This window comes from Cebus imitator, unplaced genomic scaffold, assembly GCF_001604975.1.
Source record: "Cebus imitator isolate Cc_AM_T3 unplaced genomic scaffold, Cebus_imitator-1.0 Scaffold179, whole genome shotgun sequence".
NCBI classification, from domain to species: Eukaryota; Metazoa; Chordata; class Mammalia; order Primates; family Cebidae; genus Cebus; species Cebus imitator.
The window spans coordinates 1,113,032-1,135,031 of NW_016107494.1; the positions used below are offsets into that span (position 1 = coordinate 1,113,032).

Sequence of the window (22,000 nt, forward strand, 5' to 3'; positions counted from 1 at the left end):
GAGGCCAGACCATGACTCCTTTACTTTGTGAATGGCAGGGATGGTCATTGAAAGGAAAGACGGAATTCACAGCATTCCCTGGAGAACACACTGACCTGGCATCCTCACTCTTCCTTCTGCTTATGTCAAATTCTAGTAGTTCATCTTTCTAGTAGAAATCAAATCTTAAACAGTACATTGTCATACAGACTGCAGATAGAAGCCTGACTTTCTTCCAATTTGGAAATTCATATCTCTGTTCTTCTATCTTATCATTTTGGTAACATAATGCCTGAAAACCTAGAAAATGCAAAGAATGATCTCGCAGACAGAGAGTTTAAAAGGTCAAATTTACTTATTTTAAAAATATTAGTTTGCTGTAACTGCGTCACCTCCCCCAACAACTTACAGATTGTGTGAAATTTACAGTCATTCTGGACTTTAAGCAATAAAATGATTTCCTTGCATTTGTTCTTCACTCTTCAGGGTTTTGTCCTCTACCTCTAAATAAGTTTTATTCTTGGAAATTTGAACAACATCAGATGAAATCTGGACAGTAAGGAAGAATATTCCCATGTGTATTATTGAGTCCCAGGTTGCTAATTTCATTGCCCACATATTGGTTTGCTGCTCTACTTGCTGTTAGTTTTGTGGGTTTTTTTTTGGGTGGGGGGGTGGTTTCCAATGGCCTGTTCCAAATATGAGTGCAGTGCAACACTTGGAACACAATTTCTTTCAGATAGAGGGCCTTAATGCATGCTTCTCACAGATAAAATGCTTCCAACTGCTGCAGTTAGACGAAAGAAGGGAATGGTTTTTGACGTATCCACAGACTTGCTTAGTTGATTGGGATCGCTCTACTGGCAACCTGGAAAGGCAAGTCAGCATTTCTGAGGTTAGATTTGGGGGTTTCAGAGATGTTCCTGAGGGTAACTAATGAGAGGTGTGGAGATGCCTGTTTTGTTTTGTATTAACATAGCACCTTCCTGTGGTGGTTTTGTCCTCCTTCAGTAATTGCTTCTGTCAACAAAGAATGTTAATATAATTTGAACAAAAACAGGATGTAAAGAAAAAAAATAACGTAGATACCCAAAGACAGTCTCTAAATTAGAATCTCTTTGCTGACTCTTAATTTTTAAAATACTAAGGCACCTGATTCTGCTTCTCCGTCTCCCCACTGCCATCTGAAAAGCTTAATGTGGAAATTAAGTCATTTTAATCCTTTCCCCTTAGCCCTCTCTAAACATTAAGCAATGCAAAAGAAACGCACTTGATAATTATATTGTTCATCAGACACTCAAACTGTGAGGAGGTGAATTTTCTATAAGATAAGAGCAGCAGGGCTGGGAAGGAGAAAGACTTAGGAGGCATGAAGCTACTCTTAATTTTGTTAGCTTTAATCCCATTTAGCAACCTGTAACATTATCATGCTGCTTGTCTCTTGGAGAAAATTCATGGTACAAGGTAAAATAAACTTTGGAATTCCCTCATGTTTCTAACTTTGCATGCAGCATTTCATTCAGAGACTTACAGGCCAGGAGAAGGAGAGGAGCCATCTTGCCAAAGCCAGTGTCCACTGTGTCCATTCTGTGACAACCCCACCCAGTATTCATGGCCTCCCTCGATCGTCCTCAAGCTGCCGGTGATAAAATCCTATAAGAGACAAGACCTGAACATGAAGTGAGAAAAACAAACAAAGCTGCAGTGAAATATAAATGTGACATTTTACCTAGCTAGAAATTAATGGGAACTTGAAATCTGGAAAAAGAAGGGAGTATTATAAAAAAGCGCAGATACATTTTTTAGACTCTTTTCTATTGATCTATGATCAATGCGGTGTTATGTACTATGAAAAAAAATAGACAACTGAGTTTTAAAACGTTTCAACATATTCAGAGCCTGGCAGGTAGAATATACCAAAAAAAGGTGAATGTTATACTGTACCTTTGTTGTCAAAAGTAAAAATATCCTTGACATCGTAGACCACATAGAATAATCTTTCTCAGAATACTTTGATGTGGAAATAGTTCATGAGATTCCAGAAGCAACTTAACAAATTATAATAATTTATTCAAGTGTTCTTGGTTTACTGCATATCCTTAACGAATTATTTTCTCATGATTTTTGTTGAAATGAACTTCATCTAATTACTGAATATAGCAGGTATACATTTTTCATTGGGCCCAAAATGTATAATTTTGCATTCTGTTTCATATATATGTATGGGTGGAATGAGTTCAGGAAAACATCTTATTGTTCACTTGTTTTTCTTTTTATTGTTTTTTTTTTTCAACATGGAGTTTCATGTTTGTTGCCCAAGCTGGAGTTCAATGGAATGGTCTTGGCTCATTGCAAACCTCCACCTCCTGGGTTCAAGTGATTCTCCTGCCTCAGCCTCCCAAGTAGCTGGGACTACAGGCACCTACCACCACATCCACCTATTATTTGTATTTTTAATAGAGACTGGTTTCACCATGTTGGCCAGACTGTCCTTGAACTCCTGAGTTCAGGTGATCCACTCACCTCAGCCTCCCAAAGTTCTGGGATTACAGACGTGGGCCACCGTGCCCAGCCTATTCACTTGTTAAGACGTTGGTAAACTAGGTTTAATGCCACTTAAACATTTCATTTAGCAGATACTTACTTTTAAAGATCTATTTATTTCATCACATCACTTCAGTTTTTATACTTCTGCTTTTCCTTGATAATTACAAGGTTATTATAGGTTATTTTATTTGCCTAGAGCATTGAAAATAATACATTTGAAACATATCTGCAACCATAATGTATGTATATCTTGACATGGATTATCATGCTACAAAACAGTATTCTTATTCCCTCCTCTTTTTAGTTAACCAAGGATATGGAACAAACATATTCTTCTCAATTTCTGATAACCATCCTGTTTTTATGTTTTCCCATTCAAAGGAAAACAAACATATGGATTCTAACTTTGTTTCTTTTAAACACTTATTTTTACAATTATATTCTGTTACAGAATATTAAGGACTTTATCTTATGAGAATGAGGAATTTCTTTTAATAAGTAACATGGTATATTCAGAATAAGACCACAAAGCAATATTTACCATTTCTTCTTTGCTGTCTATTTGTAGCAGCATGGAGCCTTCCTTTAAACAATTCTTTTGACTGGTGTGCCAATATTCCCATTTTTCAGAGACATAGTAACAACTTTCTCCATTCTGAATCCAATTGTCTGGACAAGGTTTGCAGTTACGGGCTTTGAATATGAACATTTTACTTTATTAACTTATTGTAAAATATTAACAACATATATCCCCCCCAAAAACCCCTTGCATCACCCTCAGCGAGGCTTAATCCCATAACGTAATGGTTCACATGACGTAGTACTTATCAATTTTAGCTTCTCTGAGGCTCAATATAGTAAGATATATGTAATAATATCTACCTGCAATGGGCCTTTAACTTAAATATGAAAATAATTTGGAGATATATTTAACAATTTTTTTCTCTTCTATAATGATTGATCTGACTATTCCAGTTTTATCAATCTTCCCTTTGTTTGAATTCACATCGTTTATTGTCTTCAGTTATTTGCTCATTGTTTCACGTCCGTTAGTCTTACTGCCCCAATTTAGCTAGAAATGTACTGGACCATTGAATGGGTTGAATACTAAGCCTTGAATTTATGTTTAAATTCTGAGAGCTAAACAAGGAAATATTTCATAGATAATGTTGAGAACACGTAATCCACCTTAAGGAGTGATTTGAAAACATGCAGGTGTGGAAAGTTGGAGAAGAACATTAATGAACAATATGCTTAGTTTAGGACTGTGATGCAACTCAGAAGCAAGCCTTAATGTTTAATCAGTTTTATGGAAACTGTTTTAAGAAGCAATATAGTCACAAAAGAAGGATGATCAAATGTGTAAAAGGGGAATCAAAGATCAAGAATCTGACCAAGTGTTTCTGGCAGTTTTATAGAAGGAAGGACACTGAAACTTCCACGACTCTGGTTTCTAGATAGTCCCTATATTTAGGCTAAGAAATCAGTAGCTTCCATGGGTCAGATGTTGAGTTGTTTAAAGCTCTTCAATGACTTTTGTTTGGAATCCATGCTAATCAATATCCGGAACATTGTTAGAGTTATAGTGTAAATAGTGTAGACAATGGTGTTTGTGGCATTGGAGAACACGTTGGATTTGTAGGTCTCCAAAATGGATATTGTTATTCTATTCAAGGTTGATGGCTCACAGGTGGGCCTCACTTAAGTTTGCAATGGCCTGCTGCAGATAGAAACATTGTTGGACACACGGTGATTCTTCAAACATTTACTTGATTAAATTTTAATCAGAAGGAACTATGGTTGACTTTTGACCTCTCTCACTGGCAATTATGTAAATGGTACCCACTCTAGGAAAGTTAGCTCTCTAAATTATATGTGCAAGCATTATGAAATGCCAATTAAGTAACCATAGAATACTTGACAAACTATGTGACAGGTAGAAATAACTGCCAAAGTATAAACTAGCGTAAGTTCATAGAATTTTTAAAAAGAGCTAGGTCACGCATCACAAAAGAATTTTGTGGTAAATACTCTTATTTTCAAAATGAATTTTTCTGCTCAAAACTATCTAAACTTGAATCTAAAGTAATATCTAAATATGTTGAGAAATTTGGAGCTAGAATTAAAATACACTTACAAATTTGAATGACTGGATTAAACAATGTTTTTGTGTGTGTGTGCAATTTTTAATCTGACTTGCTAATTGCACACAAACCTCTTCGGCATTTGATAGTACATTTCCCTTAGTTGCACTCTTTTGGATCCTTAGTGTTTCCACATAGTATTGGAGGTTATAAATAAGATTGAACTGAAGAGTGATCAAAATTATGTCACTCTTATTATAAAATGCTCACAGTTTTGCAGAGAACAAAATGTGTGTCACTGTATCTTTTGAGGTATTGGGGTACATATCTGGATTTATACAGTGGAAACTGATTTTATATCCATTACCTGAGCTGAGAAAGTTTTGCATGAAGGTTTGATAATATTTCATCTGAAGGGCATGGCTTCTATTCCATTGTGTACAGTTTAGGAGTGCCCTCTCTTGTTGGATGAGTTTTTCTTGCTGCTGTATCACAATGGTGGACACCTGCAACACTTCAAATGGCAGCAATCATTTCTAATAAAATTTTCACATTTTATAGCAAAATAATCCTTCAACACAGACAAAAGACAACTATAAATTACTATTATTTTTGAGACTCAAATTTGTATTATTTTGGGTTTTCTCTTAAAATGTACATTGCACAAGAATCAAACACTGCAAAGGACGTGCAGGAAAATGTCTCTTTGCACCCATTTTAAATTCACTCGATTTTACTCCCCACAAGCAACCAGATTTACCAACTTATTTGTTATTTGAGAGCTTTTGAATATTACACATAAAATAAAACAAAATGAAATTTTACAAATGAAAGCAAATGAACATGAAATTCCCTCCCTTCCTTTAACATAAATGGTAACAATATGTTTACATGGTTTTGCACCTTTTGCTTTATCATTAACATATATATTTAAACACAGTTCCATATAAGTACATAGGCATGCAAAATTATAGTTCAACGCTACAACCAGGAATATTGATACTGATACAATCAAGATACTCAGCTCCTCCGTTACCATGAGGATCTGTCTTCGCCCTTTTATAAGCACACCCACTTTCCTCTTGCCTTCACCCTGTGCTAACTCCTGGCAATCACTAATTTGTGCTTTTTCTATTTTATCACATGAATTATATATGAATAGGATCTTACAGTATGTAACCTTTTGCTATTGGCTTATTTCACACAGAATAATCCTCTGGAGACTCACGTAGATAGTTGTTTAAATAAATAGCTCATCTATTTTTTATTGTTGAGTAGAATTCCGTGATATGGATTACCACTACTGGTTTAACTGTTCACCTGCTGAAGGACATCTAGGTAGTTTTCAGGCTTTAGCCATTGCAAATAGAGCTGCTATAAACATTCATGTGCAGGTTTTTGTGTGAACATAAGTTTTTGCTTCTATGAGGTAAATGCTCAAGAGGGCAATTGCTGTGTTTTAAGGAAGTGTGAAATTTAGATTTTTAAGAAACTGCTACACTGTATTCCAGAGTGGCTACAGCATATTATATTCCCACCAGGAACGAGTGCATGATCTGCTTTCTCGGTAGCTTGACAAGCATTTGATGTTGTCGCTTATTGTTATTTTAGCCATTCTGATTATGTATGTAGTAATATCTCACTATATTTAAAATTTTCATTTTCTTAATGGCTAATGACATTGAACATCTTTTCTTGTGCTTATTTGACATCTGTATATTCTCTCTGGTGAAATGTCTTTTCATGTCTTTTTGCCATTTTCTAATTGGATGGTCTAGTTTTTTACTGTTGAGTTTTGAGAGTTCTTTGCACATTCTAGGTTCTACTCCTTTGTCAGATACTGATTTACAAGTATTTATTCCAAATCTTTAACCTGTCTTTTATTTATTTACTTATTTATTTTTGCAGAAACGGGGTCTCGCCATCTTGCCCAGGATGGCCTTGAACGCCTGAGCTCAAGGAATCCCAAGGTGCTGTAATTCAAGGTGTGAGCCACCACACCTGGCCTGGAACATGTCTTTTTATCCTCTTCCTGTTCTTTTGCAGATTATGCATGTTATATTTTGATGAGGTCCATGCAGCTTATCAATTTTCCTTTCAATAATGATTTTTTGATGTAAGTCTAAGAACTGTTTGCCTACCTTTGGATTCTAAAGATTTTGTCGTATATTTTCTGAAAGTTTTACAGTTTTATGCCCTACAAGACTGTGACCTATTGTGAGTTAACTTTTAATTTTTGTATAAGGTATAAGACTTAGGTTTATTTTCTTTTTCTTTTTCTTTTTTTTTTTCCCTCTGGATGCCTAATTTCTCCAGCACCATTTGTTGAAAAGGCTGTCCCCCTTCTTTCAATTGATTTACACTGCTGACAAAATCACTTGGGCATATTTGTATGAGTCTATTTCTGGATTCTTTTTGTATTTTATAGCTGTCTTTTTGTCCATTAATACACCTAGCTTTAATTAATACAGACTTTGAAATCAGGTAGAATGATTCTACTCAGTTATATCATTGGTTTAAAATAAGTTGATGATATGTTAATCATTATTGGATTGTGACTATTGAATGGACACGCGTATAGAGAGAATGGCATCAAGAAAAATTAGTGAGTTAAAAAACAAAGCAAAACATCTATTCATGTCAGCCAGACTTTTAGGATTAAAAATCATATCTTTTAGAGAGAAATAGAACAACAAAAGAGGAGAACAAAATGGGCAAATCTGTAAAATTATTTTTATATTTTTAACCACAAAACGGAGGTAACGAAGATCATACATGAAAAACATCTGGCCAAGACAGGCTGGGCTGGGCGCGGTGGCTCTTGCCTGTAATCCCAGCACTTTTGGGATGCTGAAGCTGGTAGATCACATGAGGTCAAGAGCTTGAGATCAGCATGGCCAACAGGGCAAAACCCCGTCTCTACTAAAAATACAAAAATTAGCTGGGCGTGTTGGCGTGCAGGTGTAATCCCTACTACTCAGGAAGGTGAGGCAAGAGAGGTACTTGATCCCAGAAGGCAGAGGTTGCAGTGAGCGGAGATCACACCCCTGCACTCTGGCCTGGGCAAGAGAGCAAGACACTGTCTCAAAAAAAAAAAGGAAGAAGAAAAGAAAGAAAACTTTTAATTAATTATATATCTACATATTCTGATCTGTTTTACTTATCAACATTGCTGCTGAGAAGGAAATAGCAGAAGTCAAAAGCCATGGACTAGAGAAAGCAGATGTTTATGCCCTGTGCATGTGTGCATAGTTCAAAAAACCCAGGCTGACAGCTGCTTGGATTATTTTTCCTCTTTTTAGCAAAATAATGAACCTAACCAGAGAGGAGTGTAGGACAGTGATGCTCTAATTTTATCCTATTAATAATCTGGCATGTTTAGACATCAAAAAATAATTTTCCTCTTAGAAATTCAAGATATAATTACAAAATTTTATAGATACTTTTTTAGATTAGTTGTATTTTAGAAGCTGTTGTGTTTATTACTATCTGAACAGCTTATACTATGTAAAACTGTAATAAAACCAGAGAAAGGGAAATAATGCTTCTCTTCAGAGTTTCCCCCTAAATAGGAAGCAAAATATAGCACCTTAATTGGAGTTGAGGTTGTAATCGATTTGCAACAAGTGAGAAATAAAGGCAAAACAATATAATTTCCTAGGGAAAAATAACACAATACTTTTAACGTCCCCTAATAAAATTATTTGTTATATGATGTTATACATTGTACCTAATTGATGAATTAAGAAAATAAACAGTAAAAACAAATAGAAAAGCTGATTTCTTAGGAAATATTTTATATTTTATTTTATAAATATTTTATTTATAATTTTTTTACATAAAAAAGGTGGCATAAATAATGTGGTAGAAAATTAGAAAATGTGAAATGGTAAGAAGAAAGCTAAAAATTAAGTCTACTTGCTTTGGAACCTACCACTCAAATAATAGCCATTAGTATTTGGTTTATATCTACGGAAACCCTTTTCTATGTACGTACATAGAAAAGTATTTTAAATACCACTGTTAGAAAACTATATTTTTGTAAAAATGTCTTTTTAGAAATCTGCTTCTCATGAGAAAATATTGCATAATCATATTTTCATAACAATAACAATGGTTCTAGAAGATTTCTTTAAATAATGGCATTTTATTATATTTATTTATTTATTTATTTATTTATTCGATGGAGTCTCACTCTGTAGCCCAGGCTGGAGTGCACTGGAGTGATCTCAGCTCACAGCAACCTCCACCTGCCGGGTTCAAGCAATTCTTCTGCCTGCGCGTCCTGAGTAGCTGGGATTACAGGTGCCCACCACCACGCCTGGCTAATTTTTGTATTTTTAGTAGAGATGGGGCTTCACTATGTTGGTCAGGCTGGTCTCGAACTCCTGACCTCATGATCTGCCCACCTTGGCCTCCCAAAGCACTGGGATTACAGAGCCACCACACCTGGCCTGCATTGTATTCTTTGTATAAATATGACATAATTAATTTTACCAGTCCTTCTATTGTCAGGTAGGTATGAACTGTCCTTTAGTAATATATACGAGTAATTTATAATTAGTACTTTCATTATGTTCACATGATGATACTTTTAAACAAAAGGTATAGTTTTCATTCACTACTTTTTGCCAGAAACATAGTCCTATTTAAAAATATAGATATGTGGCGGGGCGCGGTGGCTCAAGCCTGTAATCCCAGCACTTTGGGAGGCCGAGACGGGTGGATCACGAGGTCAAGAGATCGAGACCATCCTGGTCAACATGGTGAAACCCCGTCTCTACTAAAAACACAAAAAATTAGCTGGGCATGGTGGTGCGTGCCTGTAATCCCAGCTACTCAGGAGGCTGAGGCAGGAGAATTGCCTGAACCCAGGAGGCGGAGGTTGCGGTGAGCCGAGATTGCGCCATTGCACTCCAGCCTGGGTAACATGAGTGAAACTCCGTCTCACAAAAAAAAAAAAAATATATATATATATATATATATATATAGATATGTATATAATTTAAATATGTTTTGACACTTGCCTTACAATGCAAGTTTTCATTAAGAGAATTGGATGTAATATTTTAATTTAAAATGGAACATAATTAAAATGGCATATTTATTAAAAAATAAACATGATTTTTGTAACTCAAGGCCTGGCTATAACATAATCCATAACTAGCTGGGGCAAGTAATTAATTATTGAACAGAATGCTTCACATGAGGAAGCTACTTATTGCTTAACACAACAGTTTTATTATGGCAACTGGTTTTATTTTTTTAAATCCTTAAGTGCGAAGAATGTTTAAGAAGACCTAGGCGACTTATAATTTTGAAAACAACAACAATACAAATTAACAGTCACTACACTTGAACAAAAGCTAAAGGAAAATATAGCGATATTTAAGTTTTGTAAGTACATATTTTTAGCTATTAAGAAAGCAAAAACTTTAATTTGTAAGAATTTTCTAGCAATTACTGGAAGTCTTAATCACATCATTTTCTAGCAAGGTTTCTTTTATCCTCATCATCATGACATTTTCTTAATACAATTTGTGTTTGTTTGTTCTTGCTTCATGGAATTCTATTGTTTAGATGCTGTACCCTTATTTATTTATGTAACTTGGCCTCTTATCAATGTGGTGAGTATTTGAGGTTTTTCCCTTTATTGTTAAATTTCAGGTTTACCTAATAGAAACGATTTCCCAAAGTGATACTGCTGGGTCAAAATTAATTAATACAGTTTAAAATAACTTACTGTCTTAGGAACAATATATTTATGTTTCATCTAAAGAGATTTTACTTAGTAGATAAAGAAGACACTTATGCATACACTGAACAACAATTCTTTTGGGAACATGGGAAATGTAGAGTGTAATTTTATAATCATCCTTATTATGTGGTATATAATTTTTGTCTATATAGTAGACAAAATATTTTGCAATTGGAGACTGTAGATTTATGTTTATATAAAAACCAAATTATATATATTGCATTCACTTGACAACAGTGCTTCAAGATGTTGCATGTTCAGTTAATTTTGTTTTTAATTGAAAATGTTTTTATATGTTAAGTTTTAAAATCCTCTTACCCAAATAATTATTATTTGTAAAATACCATTGAAATTCATTATACAGAATTAATATTTAAAGAGTATTTTAAAATATTTGCAACACAAGTTAAATACAGATTCTTATATTGTAGAATTACAATGAAGCTTGGCAACGTGTCATTAAAAGTCCTCAGTTTTTACAGAAGAAAATGGATTATTAGATGTTAATTGACTTAACTGTTTGGTCTTTTAAATATAAATTGTTTCCATTGTGTTTGATAAATAGGTATTTAAAATGTATGCTTCTTAAAAAAATGAATTCACATTTGCCTAAATTATATATTTTTTAATAAGACACAAAGCAAGCAGAGAGAGAAAAAGTAAGCTATCTTGAAGTTCTAACATTTCTGTTTAGCTGTGAAACTTTATTTGAAGAGACAGACAAAGTAACAATTAAGCTCTTAGTAATTCTTAAAACGTTCCTCTAAACTCCAGCAGGAACAGGAAGCTCATGACATTACATGAGCAAAATCAAACTTCCCATACTTTGTGAATGTGAATCTGAACCTTTCCCTTCCTTATTCTTAGAGTTCATAATTCTTCCTCTCCAGCTGATGCCTGTTAGATAGAGATAGGATGTGCCAAGGCACACAAGAAAGAAACATCTATCCAAACAATACCTTTCACCTCTGTCTTTTAACATACATTTTCTTAGTGCTACCATGTGTGATGTGAGAGCTTCATAGTTCTTTTTCTGGAATCTGAAGCTCTGTAATTATTATATTTTATACAAATTTCACTTGCCAAACATGAAAATATGTCTTCCATTTGAACTAAAAAGCAATGTGGTTAAATGTGGTTTAACAAAGCTCTCAGGTTTGCATTAAACATTTTAAATTGAAGCTTGCCTAATATAAACAATCTTCAAAAGTCAAGTTTAAAGCAGAATGTGAAATCTTTCAAATTGCATGCTTAACATGTTAATATGACTCACAAATTGAATCAGAATATGTTATTATTTTCATTGTTTCTCCCAGAGACCCGTGGCACAGGATTTGAGTTAAAAAACATGCAATAGCCGGGCACGGTGGCTCAAGCCTGTAATCCCAGCACTTTGGGAGGCCGAGGCGGGTGGATCACGAGGTCAAGAGATCGAGACCATCCTGGTCAACATGGTGAAACCCCGTCTCTACCAAAAATACAAAACATTAGCTGGGCATGGTGGCGCGTGCCTGTAATCCCAGCGACTCAGGAGGCTGAGGCAGGAGAATTGCCTGAACCCGGGAGGCGGAGGTTGCGGTGAGCCGAGATTGCGCCATTGCACTCCAGCCTGGGTAACATGAGTGAAACTCCGCCTCAAAAAAAAAACATGCAATAGATCATTGAAAGTGGCATCCAGGTGCTCAGAGAGTTCTATCAATGATTTAAATTTGAGGCCATTCGTTTATATCATGTTTTATATCGTTTGTATGCATTCACATATTACTTAATTGATTTACCAGTCATTTATAAATTATGAAGTTCTATATATAATGATATACATATATCATTATATATAGAACTTCATAATTTATAAATGACTGGTAAATCATATATATAATGATATATGTATAATGATATACATATATCATTATATATAAGCTATGTGTAGTATATAATACATATATCAATATCTGTTATTTTGAAACTGTCTTTTTGTACTTACACTTGATGGCCAGGAAAATGGATGTTGTTAATAATCCCATGCAGAAAATACATGAAATCACCATCACAAGACACCGTGTTCCTAACCATGAAACAGGAAAAATGAAACCGAGTTAGAGAAAGCAGATAAAACAGATGGGACAAGGATAGATTGAAATTGAGTAAAAGAAGGAATGAACATTGGCATTTCTACTGGAGAGTTGTTGGGGCCTGGAATGTGTAAAAAGGAAAGGAAAAAGAGAACCTTTGCTCAAATGCATTGAAATGCAAGTCATAACTTGAATACATGTGATATGGAAATTACCAAATTAAGTAGATTTAATAGTATACCTCTGTTATCCTTATCTTTGATGTCATACCTTACCAAATAATTACATGTATTATTTTCCAACAATCTTTTAGAGAGTCTCATAAGTGAAATGCTGGCTTTATCTTTTGAGATTAAGAATGCTGTCTCACATCTCCCCATCTCTTCAGTGTCAATTGAACATGATTGAATCAAAGAAAGATACACATTTTAAATATATACTTTTAAATATACATTTTTGGAAGAGGAACAAGTTTTCCAAGGTAATTTTACAACTCTCTAGAGAGGGGAAAAAATGTGTGATTTGTTGTATTCAAAAAGCTAGTCAGAGAAAAATAGTTAAAATTTGTTTTTGGATATTGTGATAGGCAGAAAAATGCCCTTTTCTAACATGTCCATGTCATAATTCCTCAAACTTGTAAGTTATCTTATGTGGAAAAGGGACTTCAAAGATGTCATTAAGTTAAGGATTTTGGATGAGAAGATTAGCCTGGATTACCTGGGTCCTTTTTAAGTGAGAGGTAGGACATTGGAGAGACAGAGCATGGCATGATGATGGAGGCTGAGAAACATTTAAAGAGGTTATGTTGCTGGCTTTCAAGATAGAAGAAGGGTCCATAAGCCAAGGAAAACAATAAATGCAGGTCTAGAGACCAGAAAAGACAAGGGATGGATTCTTCCCCTGGATCCCTGACAACACCTTGGTTTTGGCTCACTGAAATCCATTTCAATTTGTGACATCTAGAAGCATAAGACAATAAATTTGCATTCTATTAATCCCCTAAGTCTGTGTGATTGTTACACCAGCAGGCAGGAACTAATACAGGTATTAAGTGATACCGACTGAACTAATCACTGTAGCAGACAACTCTAGGCCAAAGAGATCTTGCCAGTTTTTCAACCTATGCTTTCTCTTTTTATTTCTCAGTATTTACCAGATAATTTGCAGAGTGTTTTATATAGTAGTTCAATTAACTAAAATTGTATTTTTCATGTATTTCCCAAATCTAGGTATTCTTTTTCTTTTCTAGAGAGACAGAGCAAAAAATAGTTCCATGTATTTATCAAGTTCATTGCTCTTTTTTTCACCTTTACTTACTCCTTCTCCACTTCATTAAACATTTCCTGCACATTACGGTACTCTTAAGTAGATTATCTCAGATGAGAATAAATATCTTGACTTCATGATAGAGCAGAAAAAAAAAAAAACATGAACTCTAAAGTCTCACACAAAATAGTTAGAACTGGTTACCTGAGCATTTGCTGGAAGGCAGACATTTCTGGTAAGTGTTAGGTACTGGACTATCCCACTGAAGAGAGGTGTATATTTCTTCTTCATGCATGTCTGAGGTGCTTTGATAGAAAGCAGTCCACACAGGGGGCTGGCAAAAATGACACCTTGGATGGTTTGGAGCAGGTTGGTGAAAGAACTGAAATTGGTTGCATTTTCACAGTAGTGGGAAAGTATGTTGGTGTTTAAGGAGTAGAATAGATGCATCTTCATTCAGAAAGTAGAAGTTTATGAAGTTTAAGCCAAAACACAACTTGTTGAAAAAGGAAATGAGAGAGAACTGAATTCAGATTGGCCAATGACAGAAATTTTTTATCTGGTTTCCAAAATGTAGCAGATATTGAAGGTGTTAGCAGTGAGTTCAGAAGAAAAAGATAATAGTGCAAAGAATGCACTTGCATTTGGTAGAGGAGATGAAGCATAGAGATGACCTAGATAGTGAAGATCTAAAGATAGCTCACATTGAGCAAACCAGGGTGTAAAGAGTGTCAGATCACTGGGTGGCCTTAAACAACGAAGCTAGGAAGGAATTTCAACCTTAAAATAAATTTACGTACTGTGTATCTGATAGTGCAATGCTAGTTACTGCGATAAGTAAACCTAAAAATATCAGTAACTTAACACAATAAAAGTTTATATCTTACGTAATTTTTTTTTTTTGCTCCAGGAATCCTAATTAGTGATAGCTTCCCTCCAAATGAGACTTGGGATTCTTTCATTTTGTGAGTCATTGCAGTCCTTGACTTCTGTTCACTAGAAAAGACAAGGTGATGAATCTAAACCTGCTTCTTGAAAGCCATAACCTATAAGTAACAGGTCTCACAATCACATCCACCAAACGCATGCCCGCGTTTGGATATAAAGTTTGAGCCTGAAAAATAAAATTTTTTCCTGGACAGCAAGCTTTTGATGATCGCTTCACTCTAGAAGGAAAGCATGAATTATTTAGTTGACAGCCGACCATTTCTGCCACATCTTGTGACGGTAGCATCAGACATTTGAGACTTTAATCATCATTTATTGTTTGATCCCTTGTCTTTACGGCATATAACGATATGCAAAATTGTATTGTTTGCTTTTGTTTCAGTAACTCACTGGCTTCCTCAGTCTTCTCCCTAGCAATCAAGCCCTGAGAAGGAAACAAATGGCACACACAAGGGATAATCTAAGGGAATTTAATTAAAGGACTGTATACAAAGTTTCGGGAAGTGTTAAGGGAAACAGAAAGGGGTTGTGACATGTACACGGGGAAGCTGTCAGGTCAACTGAAGAATCAAGTTGAAAATGTTTATTGGAACTGCTTGACCTGCCTGACAAGGGCCCTGGACTAAAATAGAGAACGTGTATTCTTTGCCACACAAACACATGGCAGGGAGACAGCCAATTGAATAAATACCCTACCTCTGACCACCAGCGCCTTCCATTGGCTGAATTAACTAGAAGCCAGGGGCCAGGTTTGTTTGCCCTGATAATGTATTCATTTGAGCTCAGCCTCTCAAAGCACAGGTTGGGACTGAGAGAATTCCCAGGGGCAACTGAAGAATATCCAGTCCATATGCCTATACATATACATGTACATATACATATATACATGTAATTTTTTTTTTTTTTTAGTTGGAGTTTCACTTTTGTTTTCCGGTCTGGAGGGCTGAGGCCTGATCTTGGCTCACTGCAACCTCTGCCTCCCGGGTTCGAGCAATTCTGCCTCAGCCTCCCGAGTAGCTGGAATTACAGGTAACTGCCACCATGCCTGGCTAATTTTTGTATTTTTAGTAGAGATGGGGTTTCACCATGTCGGCCAGGCTGGTCTCGAACTCCTGAACTTAGGTGATCTGCCCACCTTAGTCTCCTGAAGTGCTGGGATTACAGACATGAGCCACTGTGCCCAGCCCCATTCTTCAATATTTTATATGATGCCCATGTGACCTGAGATTTGTATCTGAAAATTAATGTAACTTAAACCTATGTAGCCTTTAAAGTAGGATCACTTCTATCTTGAAGAGAAACAGAGGAAAAAATCATAAGCATACCAAATGTACAGAGACTAATGTTAGGAACAAGGTAACAGAAACTTAAGTTGTCATTAATTTCCAATTATTCTCAAATTTTATCAGCACTTAGAAAGACCCCTTTTCCCCAAATATAGAACATTCCCTGATAAATTTCTTTGTGTGGAGCCATTGGCTTCTCCCAATGCAGGATTAATATATTCCTTTTATTATTTTTGATGTTTTAATCGTGACTTTATTTACTATTCATTATATTCCAAGTTCTATTTTCAAAAACTTTTACATGAATTATTTTGATTTTTATCAATAGTGCAATGAAATAGGCACTATCATTAGTATAGAGTACAGGCATATCTTGTTTTATTGAGCTTTGCATTATTGTGCTTTGCAGATATTGCATATTTTAAAGTGAAGATTTGTGACAACCCCGTGTGAAGCAAGTCTATCAGTGCCATTTTTTCCAACAGCATATGCTTATTTCATGTCTCTGTGTCACATATTGGTAATTCTCATAGTATTTCAAAACTATGAGAATTATTATTATCTGTTCATTATTGTTATCTGTTATGGTGATATGTAATTGGTGATCTTTGATGCTACCATTGTAATTGTTTGGGGGCACCATGAACTATACCTGTATAAGATGGTTAACTTAATTGATAACTACCAATAAATACTGTGTATGTTCTGACTGTTACACCAACTGGCTGTTCCCTCATCTCTGTACCTTTCCTTGAGCCTCCTTATGTTCCCTGAGACCTAACGATATTAAAAATAGGTCAATTAATAATGCCACAAAGGCCTGTAATTGTTGAGGGAAAGAGTTGCATCTCTCTCACTTTAAATCAAAAGTTAAAAATGATTAAGTTTAGTGAGGAAGACATGTCAACAGCTAAGATAAGCCAAGAGCTAGGCTTATTACATAAAGCAGCAAGCCAAGTTGTGAATGTGAAGGAAACATTCTAGAAGGAAATTAAAAGTGCTGCTCCAGTGAACACACAAATAAGAAAGCAAGATAACCTTATTGCTAGTATGGAGAAAGTTTAGTGGTCTAGATGGAAGATCAAACCGATTACAACATGCTCTTAAACCAAAGCCTAATTCAGAGCAAAGCCCTAACTCTTCACTTCTATGATGGGTGAGAGAGGTGAGGAAGTTGCAGAAGAAAAGTTGGAAGCTAGCAGAGGTTGGTTCATGAGGTTTAAGGAAAAAAGCCATCTCTCTAAAGAAGAAAAAAATGAAAGACGAAGCAGCAAGTGTTGATTTAGAAACTGGAGAATGTTATCTAGAAGATCTAGCTAAGATATATGAAGGTTGCTACATTAAACAATAGATTTTTAGTGTAGATTAAACGGCTTTGAGCTGGAAAGAGATGACATCTAGGACTTTTATAGCTAGAGAGGAAAAGTCAATGGCTGGCTTGAAAGCTTCAAAGGACAAGCTAACTCTATTGCTAGAGGCTATTGCAGCTGGTGACTTTAAGTCAAAGTCAGTAATCATCTATCATTTCAAAAGTCCTAGAGACCTTAAGAATTGTCCTAAATAAACCCTGCCTATTCTCTATGAATGAAACAACAAAGTCTGGATGACAGCACATTTGTTTGTAGCATTGTTTACTGAATGTTTTAAGCTCACTGTTGAGAACTGCTCAGAAAAAGGTTTTTTTTCTCAAAATATTATTGCTCATTGACAACGCCTCTATTCACTCTAGAGCTGCCATGAAGATGTACCAGGATATTAATGTTTTCATTCCTACTAACACAGCCTCCATTTCTGTAACCAATGGATCAAGAAGTAATTTTGATTTTCAAGTCTTTTTCTTTAAGAAATACATGTCATAAGGCTATCACTGCCACAGATAGTGATTCTTCTGATATGTCAGAGCAAAATGAATTGAAAACCACCAGGAAAGGATTTACCGTTCTAGATGTCATTGAGAAGATTTGTGATTCACGGAAGGAGTCAAAGTATCAGCATTAACAGGTGCTTGGAAGAAGTTGACTCCAACCTTCATGGATGACTTCGAGGGGTTCAAGACTTCAGTGGCAGAAGTAACTGCAGATGTGGTGGAAACAGCAAGAGAACTGGAAGTGGTGCCTGAAGATGTGGCTGAATTGATGCCATCTCATGAGGAATGAACAGATGAAAAGTTGCTTCTTATCAGTGAGCAAATAAAATGGCTTCTTGAGGCACTTACTATTCCTGGTGAAGATGCTGTGCACATTGTTGAAATAATAACATAATAAGGATTTCAAATATTGCATGGACTTAGTTGATAAAGCAGTAGCAGGATTTGAGAGGATTGACTCCAATTTTGAAAGAAGTTTACTATGGGTAAAATGCTATTTAACACTACTACAAGCTATAGATAAAAATTTCATAAAAGGAAGAATAAATTGATGCCACAATCCCCACCGTTGTCTTCTTTTTGAGACACAGTCTCGCTCTGTCGCCAGGCTGAAGTGCAGTGGCATGATCTTGGTTCACTGCAACCTCTGCCTCCCGGTTCAAGTGACTCTCCTGCCTCAGCCTTCCAAGTAGCTGGGACTACAGGCATGCACCGCCACCCCTAGCTAATTTTTGTATTTTTAGTAGAGATGGGGTTTCGCCATGTTGGCTAGGATGGTCTCAATCTCTTGACCTCGTGATCTGCCGGCCTCGGCCTCTCAAAGTGCTGAGACTACAAGCGTGAGCCACCACACCCAGCCCATTGTTGTCTTATTTTAAAAATAGCCACATCTACCCCATCCTTCAGCAAACACCACTCTGATCAGTCAGCATCCATCAACATCAAGGCACGACCCTCCACCAGCAAAAAGATTTCTACTCACTAAAGACTCAGATAATTGTTAGCATTTTTAGCAATAAAGCATTTCTTATTTTATGTACTTTTTATTTATTTATTTATTTTGAGATAGAGTTTCGCTCTGTCACCCAGGCTGGAGTGCCGTGGCATGATCTTGGCTCACTGCAACCTTTGCCTCCTGGGTTCATGTGATTCTCCTGCCTCAGCCTCCCAAGTAGCTGGGATTACAGGTGCCCACCACCACGGTGTTCTAATTTTTGTATTTTTAGTAGTGCCAGGGTTTCACGATGTTCGTCCAGCTGGTCTCGAACTCCTGACCTCATAATCCACCGCCTCAGCCTCCCAAAGTGCTGGGATTACAGGCGTGAACCACTGCACCTGGCCAATAAAGTATTTTTTAATTAAAGTATGTACATTTGTAGACATAATGCTATTGTATACTTAATAGGCTACAGTTTATGGTAAACATAACTTGTATATGCACTAGGAAACCAAATAATTAGTGTGACTCACTTTATTACAATAATTGCTTTATTGTGGTGGTCTGGAATTGAGTCCACAATATTTCTGAGGTGTGCTTGTAACTTAGTTGTAATTTGAAGCACTTAGATAATATGTAGAAGTTTTAGTATTTGGAATGAAGTGTTCTGATTTGTGCAACTAACATTTGTGCAATTTTGATTCCATGTGTAAGATGCTTTAGATATGAATACCAGGAAAATATATCTTTGTAGGCACAGTTTGATTGTCTTACATTTTTAAATTGTATTGTTGCCATGCATTAAGCTACCATTCTTCTAAGTTTATGTATGCCATAGTGATGTATAAACATATGCTTTTCCATTTTGGGGAGATGAAACAAAGTCCAGAGATATGGCTAACTTTTGGGCAATATTCTGAATTATTAGTTCCTATTTGGTTTCTCTAAACAAACAATTAAAAAAAAAAAAGTGATACCATTACCCAAATCCAAGATCTCCAGACGTTTGTGTTAGCCAGTAGAATCTGAGGTATTTCTGTTATTTTTCCTCAGCCCTCCAAATATGCTTATTTACTGATAGCCTAGAACAAAATAAGGATTCAAGTGTCTTTGAGTGTTAGTGCACAAAGCTTTAAGGGTTGCACGCATTTATTGGGAATGTATTACATGCTTGGTATTCTGATCAATACTTTACATAATCATATTAAACGAGCTTCACAGTTACCTTACAAGCAAGGTAATAATATTAAACCCATTTCATAGATGAGGAAACAGAGTTTTAAAGACACTAAATTACTTATCCAAAGCCACACAGAGAGTAAGTTCTAAAGTAGTGATAGTTCTCTAACTGTATTAAAGACTACTTGTGCTGGTAAAAACCCAGGTCTCCGTGTCTCCTCGGCCTTCTGGGTAACATCAGCATTTGTGTTTGAACATCTCCATGTTTTAACCAACACTTCAGTTGAGATGTTTAAGAATCATGTTTATAAACTGTATTCGCTAGTTAAAGAAGGGAAGCTGTGGGAAAGAAATGCAATTTTTGCCTATTATCCTGTGAGAGGGTGCTTTTCCATGTATTCTATAAATACTTGCTGAGTTACTCAGCAAGAAACAAGCATAGAGCTGTTAAGAATAGACCTAAATAAAGCATTTTAACTTGTCCTTCTGTGAAGTAGCCTCTGTGCCATGTTGAGAAGCATTTATTCATTTTACAAATCCCATGAGCTTTCTTACAAACTTTCTTTCCCTTCTTTTGCCCAAAAACTTGCTGCTATTGAGTCTAACCAGAAATGAACTTGGAATAGTAATTGCATTTATGAAAGTCTCTCTGTTTCCTGTAAGCCAGGATCTGGATTTGGTGGTGGTAATACAACAGTAAATGGAGAAGTCACAGTGCCTGCTTTTGTAAACCTCCTGGTACAGCCAATGCTCCAACATTTTAAATCGTAGAACTGTGAGGTATAAATGGAGGATGTATTCTTCCAATTTTAATTATGCAAAAATAGAAGCTAAAAAGTCTATGTGGCTGGTTCATGGTTGTACTTTAAGTGACATTATCTAAATTATTCTACTGATTCCAAGTTTAATATTCTTTTTATTATCTAACGCTATCTTTCAAAGTTACTCTGCACAGATTTTAAACTTCGGTATTTTGCACAACTTAATTAAGCCCTAACCTATATTGTCCTGATTTTAATTTTATATATGTATATCTGAAGATGCAGTAAATCATACCATGTTCACGTAATTAGATGTTTGAAGACAAGAAGAAAGAAAATTAAGGGAAAATAGAATAATTGGGAAGCAAATGATCAGTTTACATGTTGGCTTCCAGTTAATCAAAGAAAGGAGTAGGTAAGTGATTCTGGCAGTAAAGATAATATTAAAACTGACATCAAGGAGAAGAAAGGAAGAAATAAGCAATTTTTGGCTAGTGATTTATTCAATCAGAATTTTTATTGTGCAATAAAGCCTTTATCTGTGATATCCTGCCCATCTGTTTGCATTAAGGTAGTTGGTCCACGTTGGCCATGCTAGCCTTCCTCTAACACATTAAATAATGTTTGTTCTTACAGAAGGTAGGGTGCGTTTTTCCATTATGAAAATAGGCACAATTCATATTTCCTTTTCCATCTTCAGAAAGCTCAAACCTGTGAATGGGAAAGGTAGAATAAATTCCTTCAAAAACTAAGCAACCAATCAACAGTCAAACTCTGTGTATAATATTTTCATGCACAAAATGGAGACTCTGGGAAAAACAGAATAAAAAAGTTTTTCATTGTTGAGTAACTCCCAACCTGCTTGGTAGTACAAGGTATGTATATTTGAAAAGCTCAATAGCAATTTCATGTAGCGTAAGATTAAGGAGCAAGGGAACACTAGTACAGTAGGAGCCCCAAAGAAGCAATGGAGATGGCTCTGAATTAATGGGAAAAACCTTTATCTACAAGATCAGATTTTAGTCTGGTATTGATGGAAGGGCAAGACCTAGATGAAAAGATACAAGAAGGAAGAGTCGGCCGGGCGCGGTAGCTCAAGCCTGTAATCCCAGCACTTTGGGAGACTGAGGCGGATGGATCACAAGGTCAAGAGATCGAGACCACCCTGGTCAACATGGTGAAACCCCGTCTCTACTAAAAATACAAAAAGCATTAGCTGGGCATGGTGGCACGTGCCTGTAATCCCAGCTACTCAGGAGGCTGAGGCAGGAGAATTGCCTGAACCCAGGAGGCGGAGGTTGCGGTGAGCCGAGATC

The 22,000-nt window shown here is 35.9% G+C and overlaps 1 protein-coding gene and 1 long non-coding RNA gene across 2 annotated transcripts; one reads left to right on the forward strand and one right to left on the reverse strand.

Moving 5' to 3' along the window:
- Positions 1 to 297: 297 nt before the first annotated feature.
- CLEC9A (C-type lectin domain containing 9A) lies at positions 298 to 14,035 on the reverse strand. The gene is made up of 6 exons (XM_017545374.2): positions 13,911 to 14,035; positions 12,353 to 12,433; positions 4,978 to 5,124; positions 3,068 to 3,219; positions 1,511 to 1,632; positions 298 to 847 (listed from the first exon to the last, which is right to left on the reverse strand). The coding sequence occupies exons 1-6, from the start codon at positions 13,999 to 14,001 to the stop codon at positions 715 to 717; spliced, it is 726 nt and encodes a 241-aa protein (XP_017400863.1). The 5' UTR covers positions 14,002 to 14,035; the 3' UTR covers positions 298 to 714.
- Positions 14,036 to 15,633: 1,598 nt separating this feature from the next.
- LOC119473710 lies at positions 15,634 to 16,655 on the forward strand. Its single transcript, XR_005202926.1, has 2 exons — positions 15,634 to 15,683; positions 16,350 to 16,655. It is a non-coding gene; the product is annotated as an uncharacterized LOC119473710 (long non-coding RNA).
- The last annotated feature ends 5,345 nt before the right edge of the window (positions 16,656 to 22,000 follow it).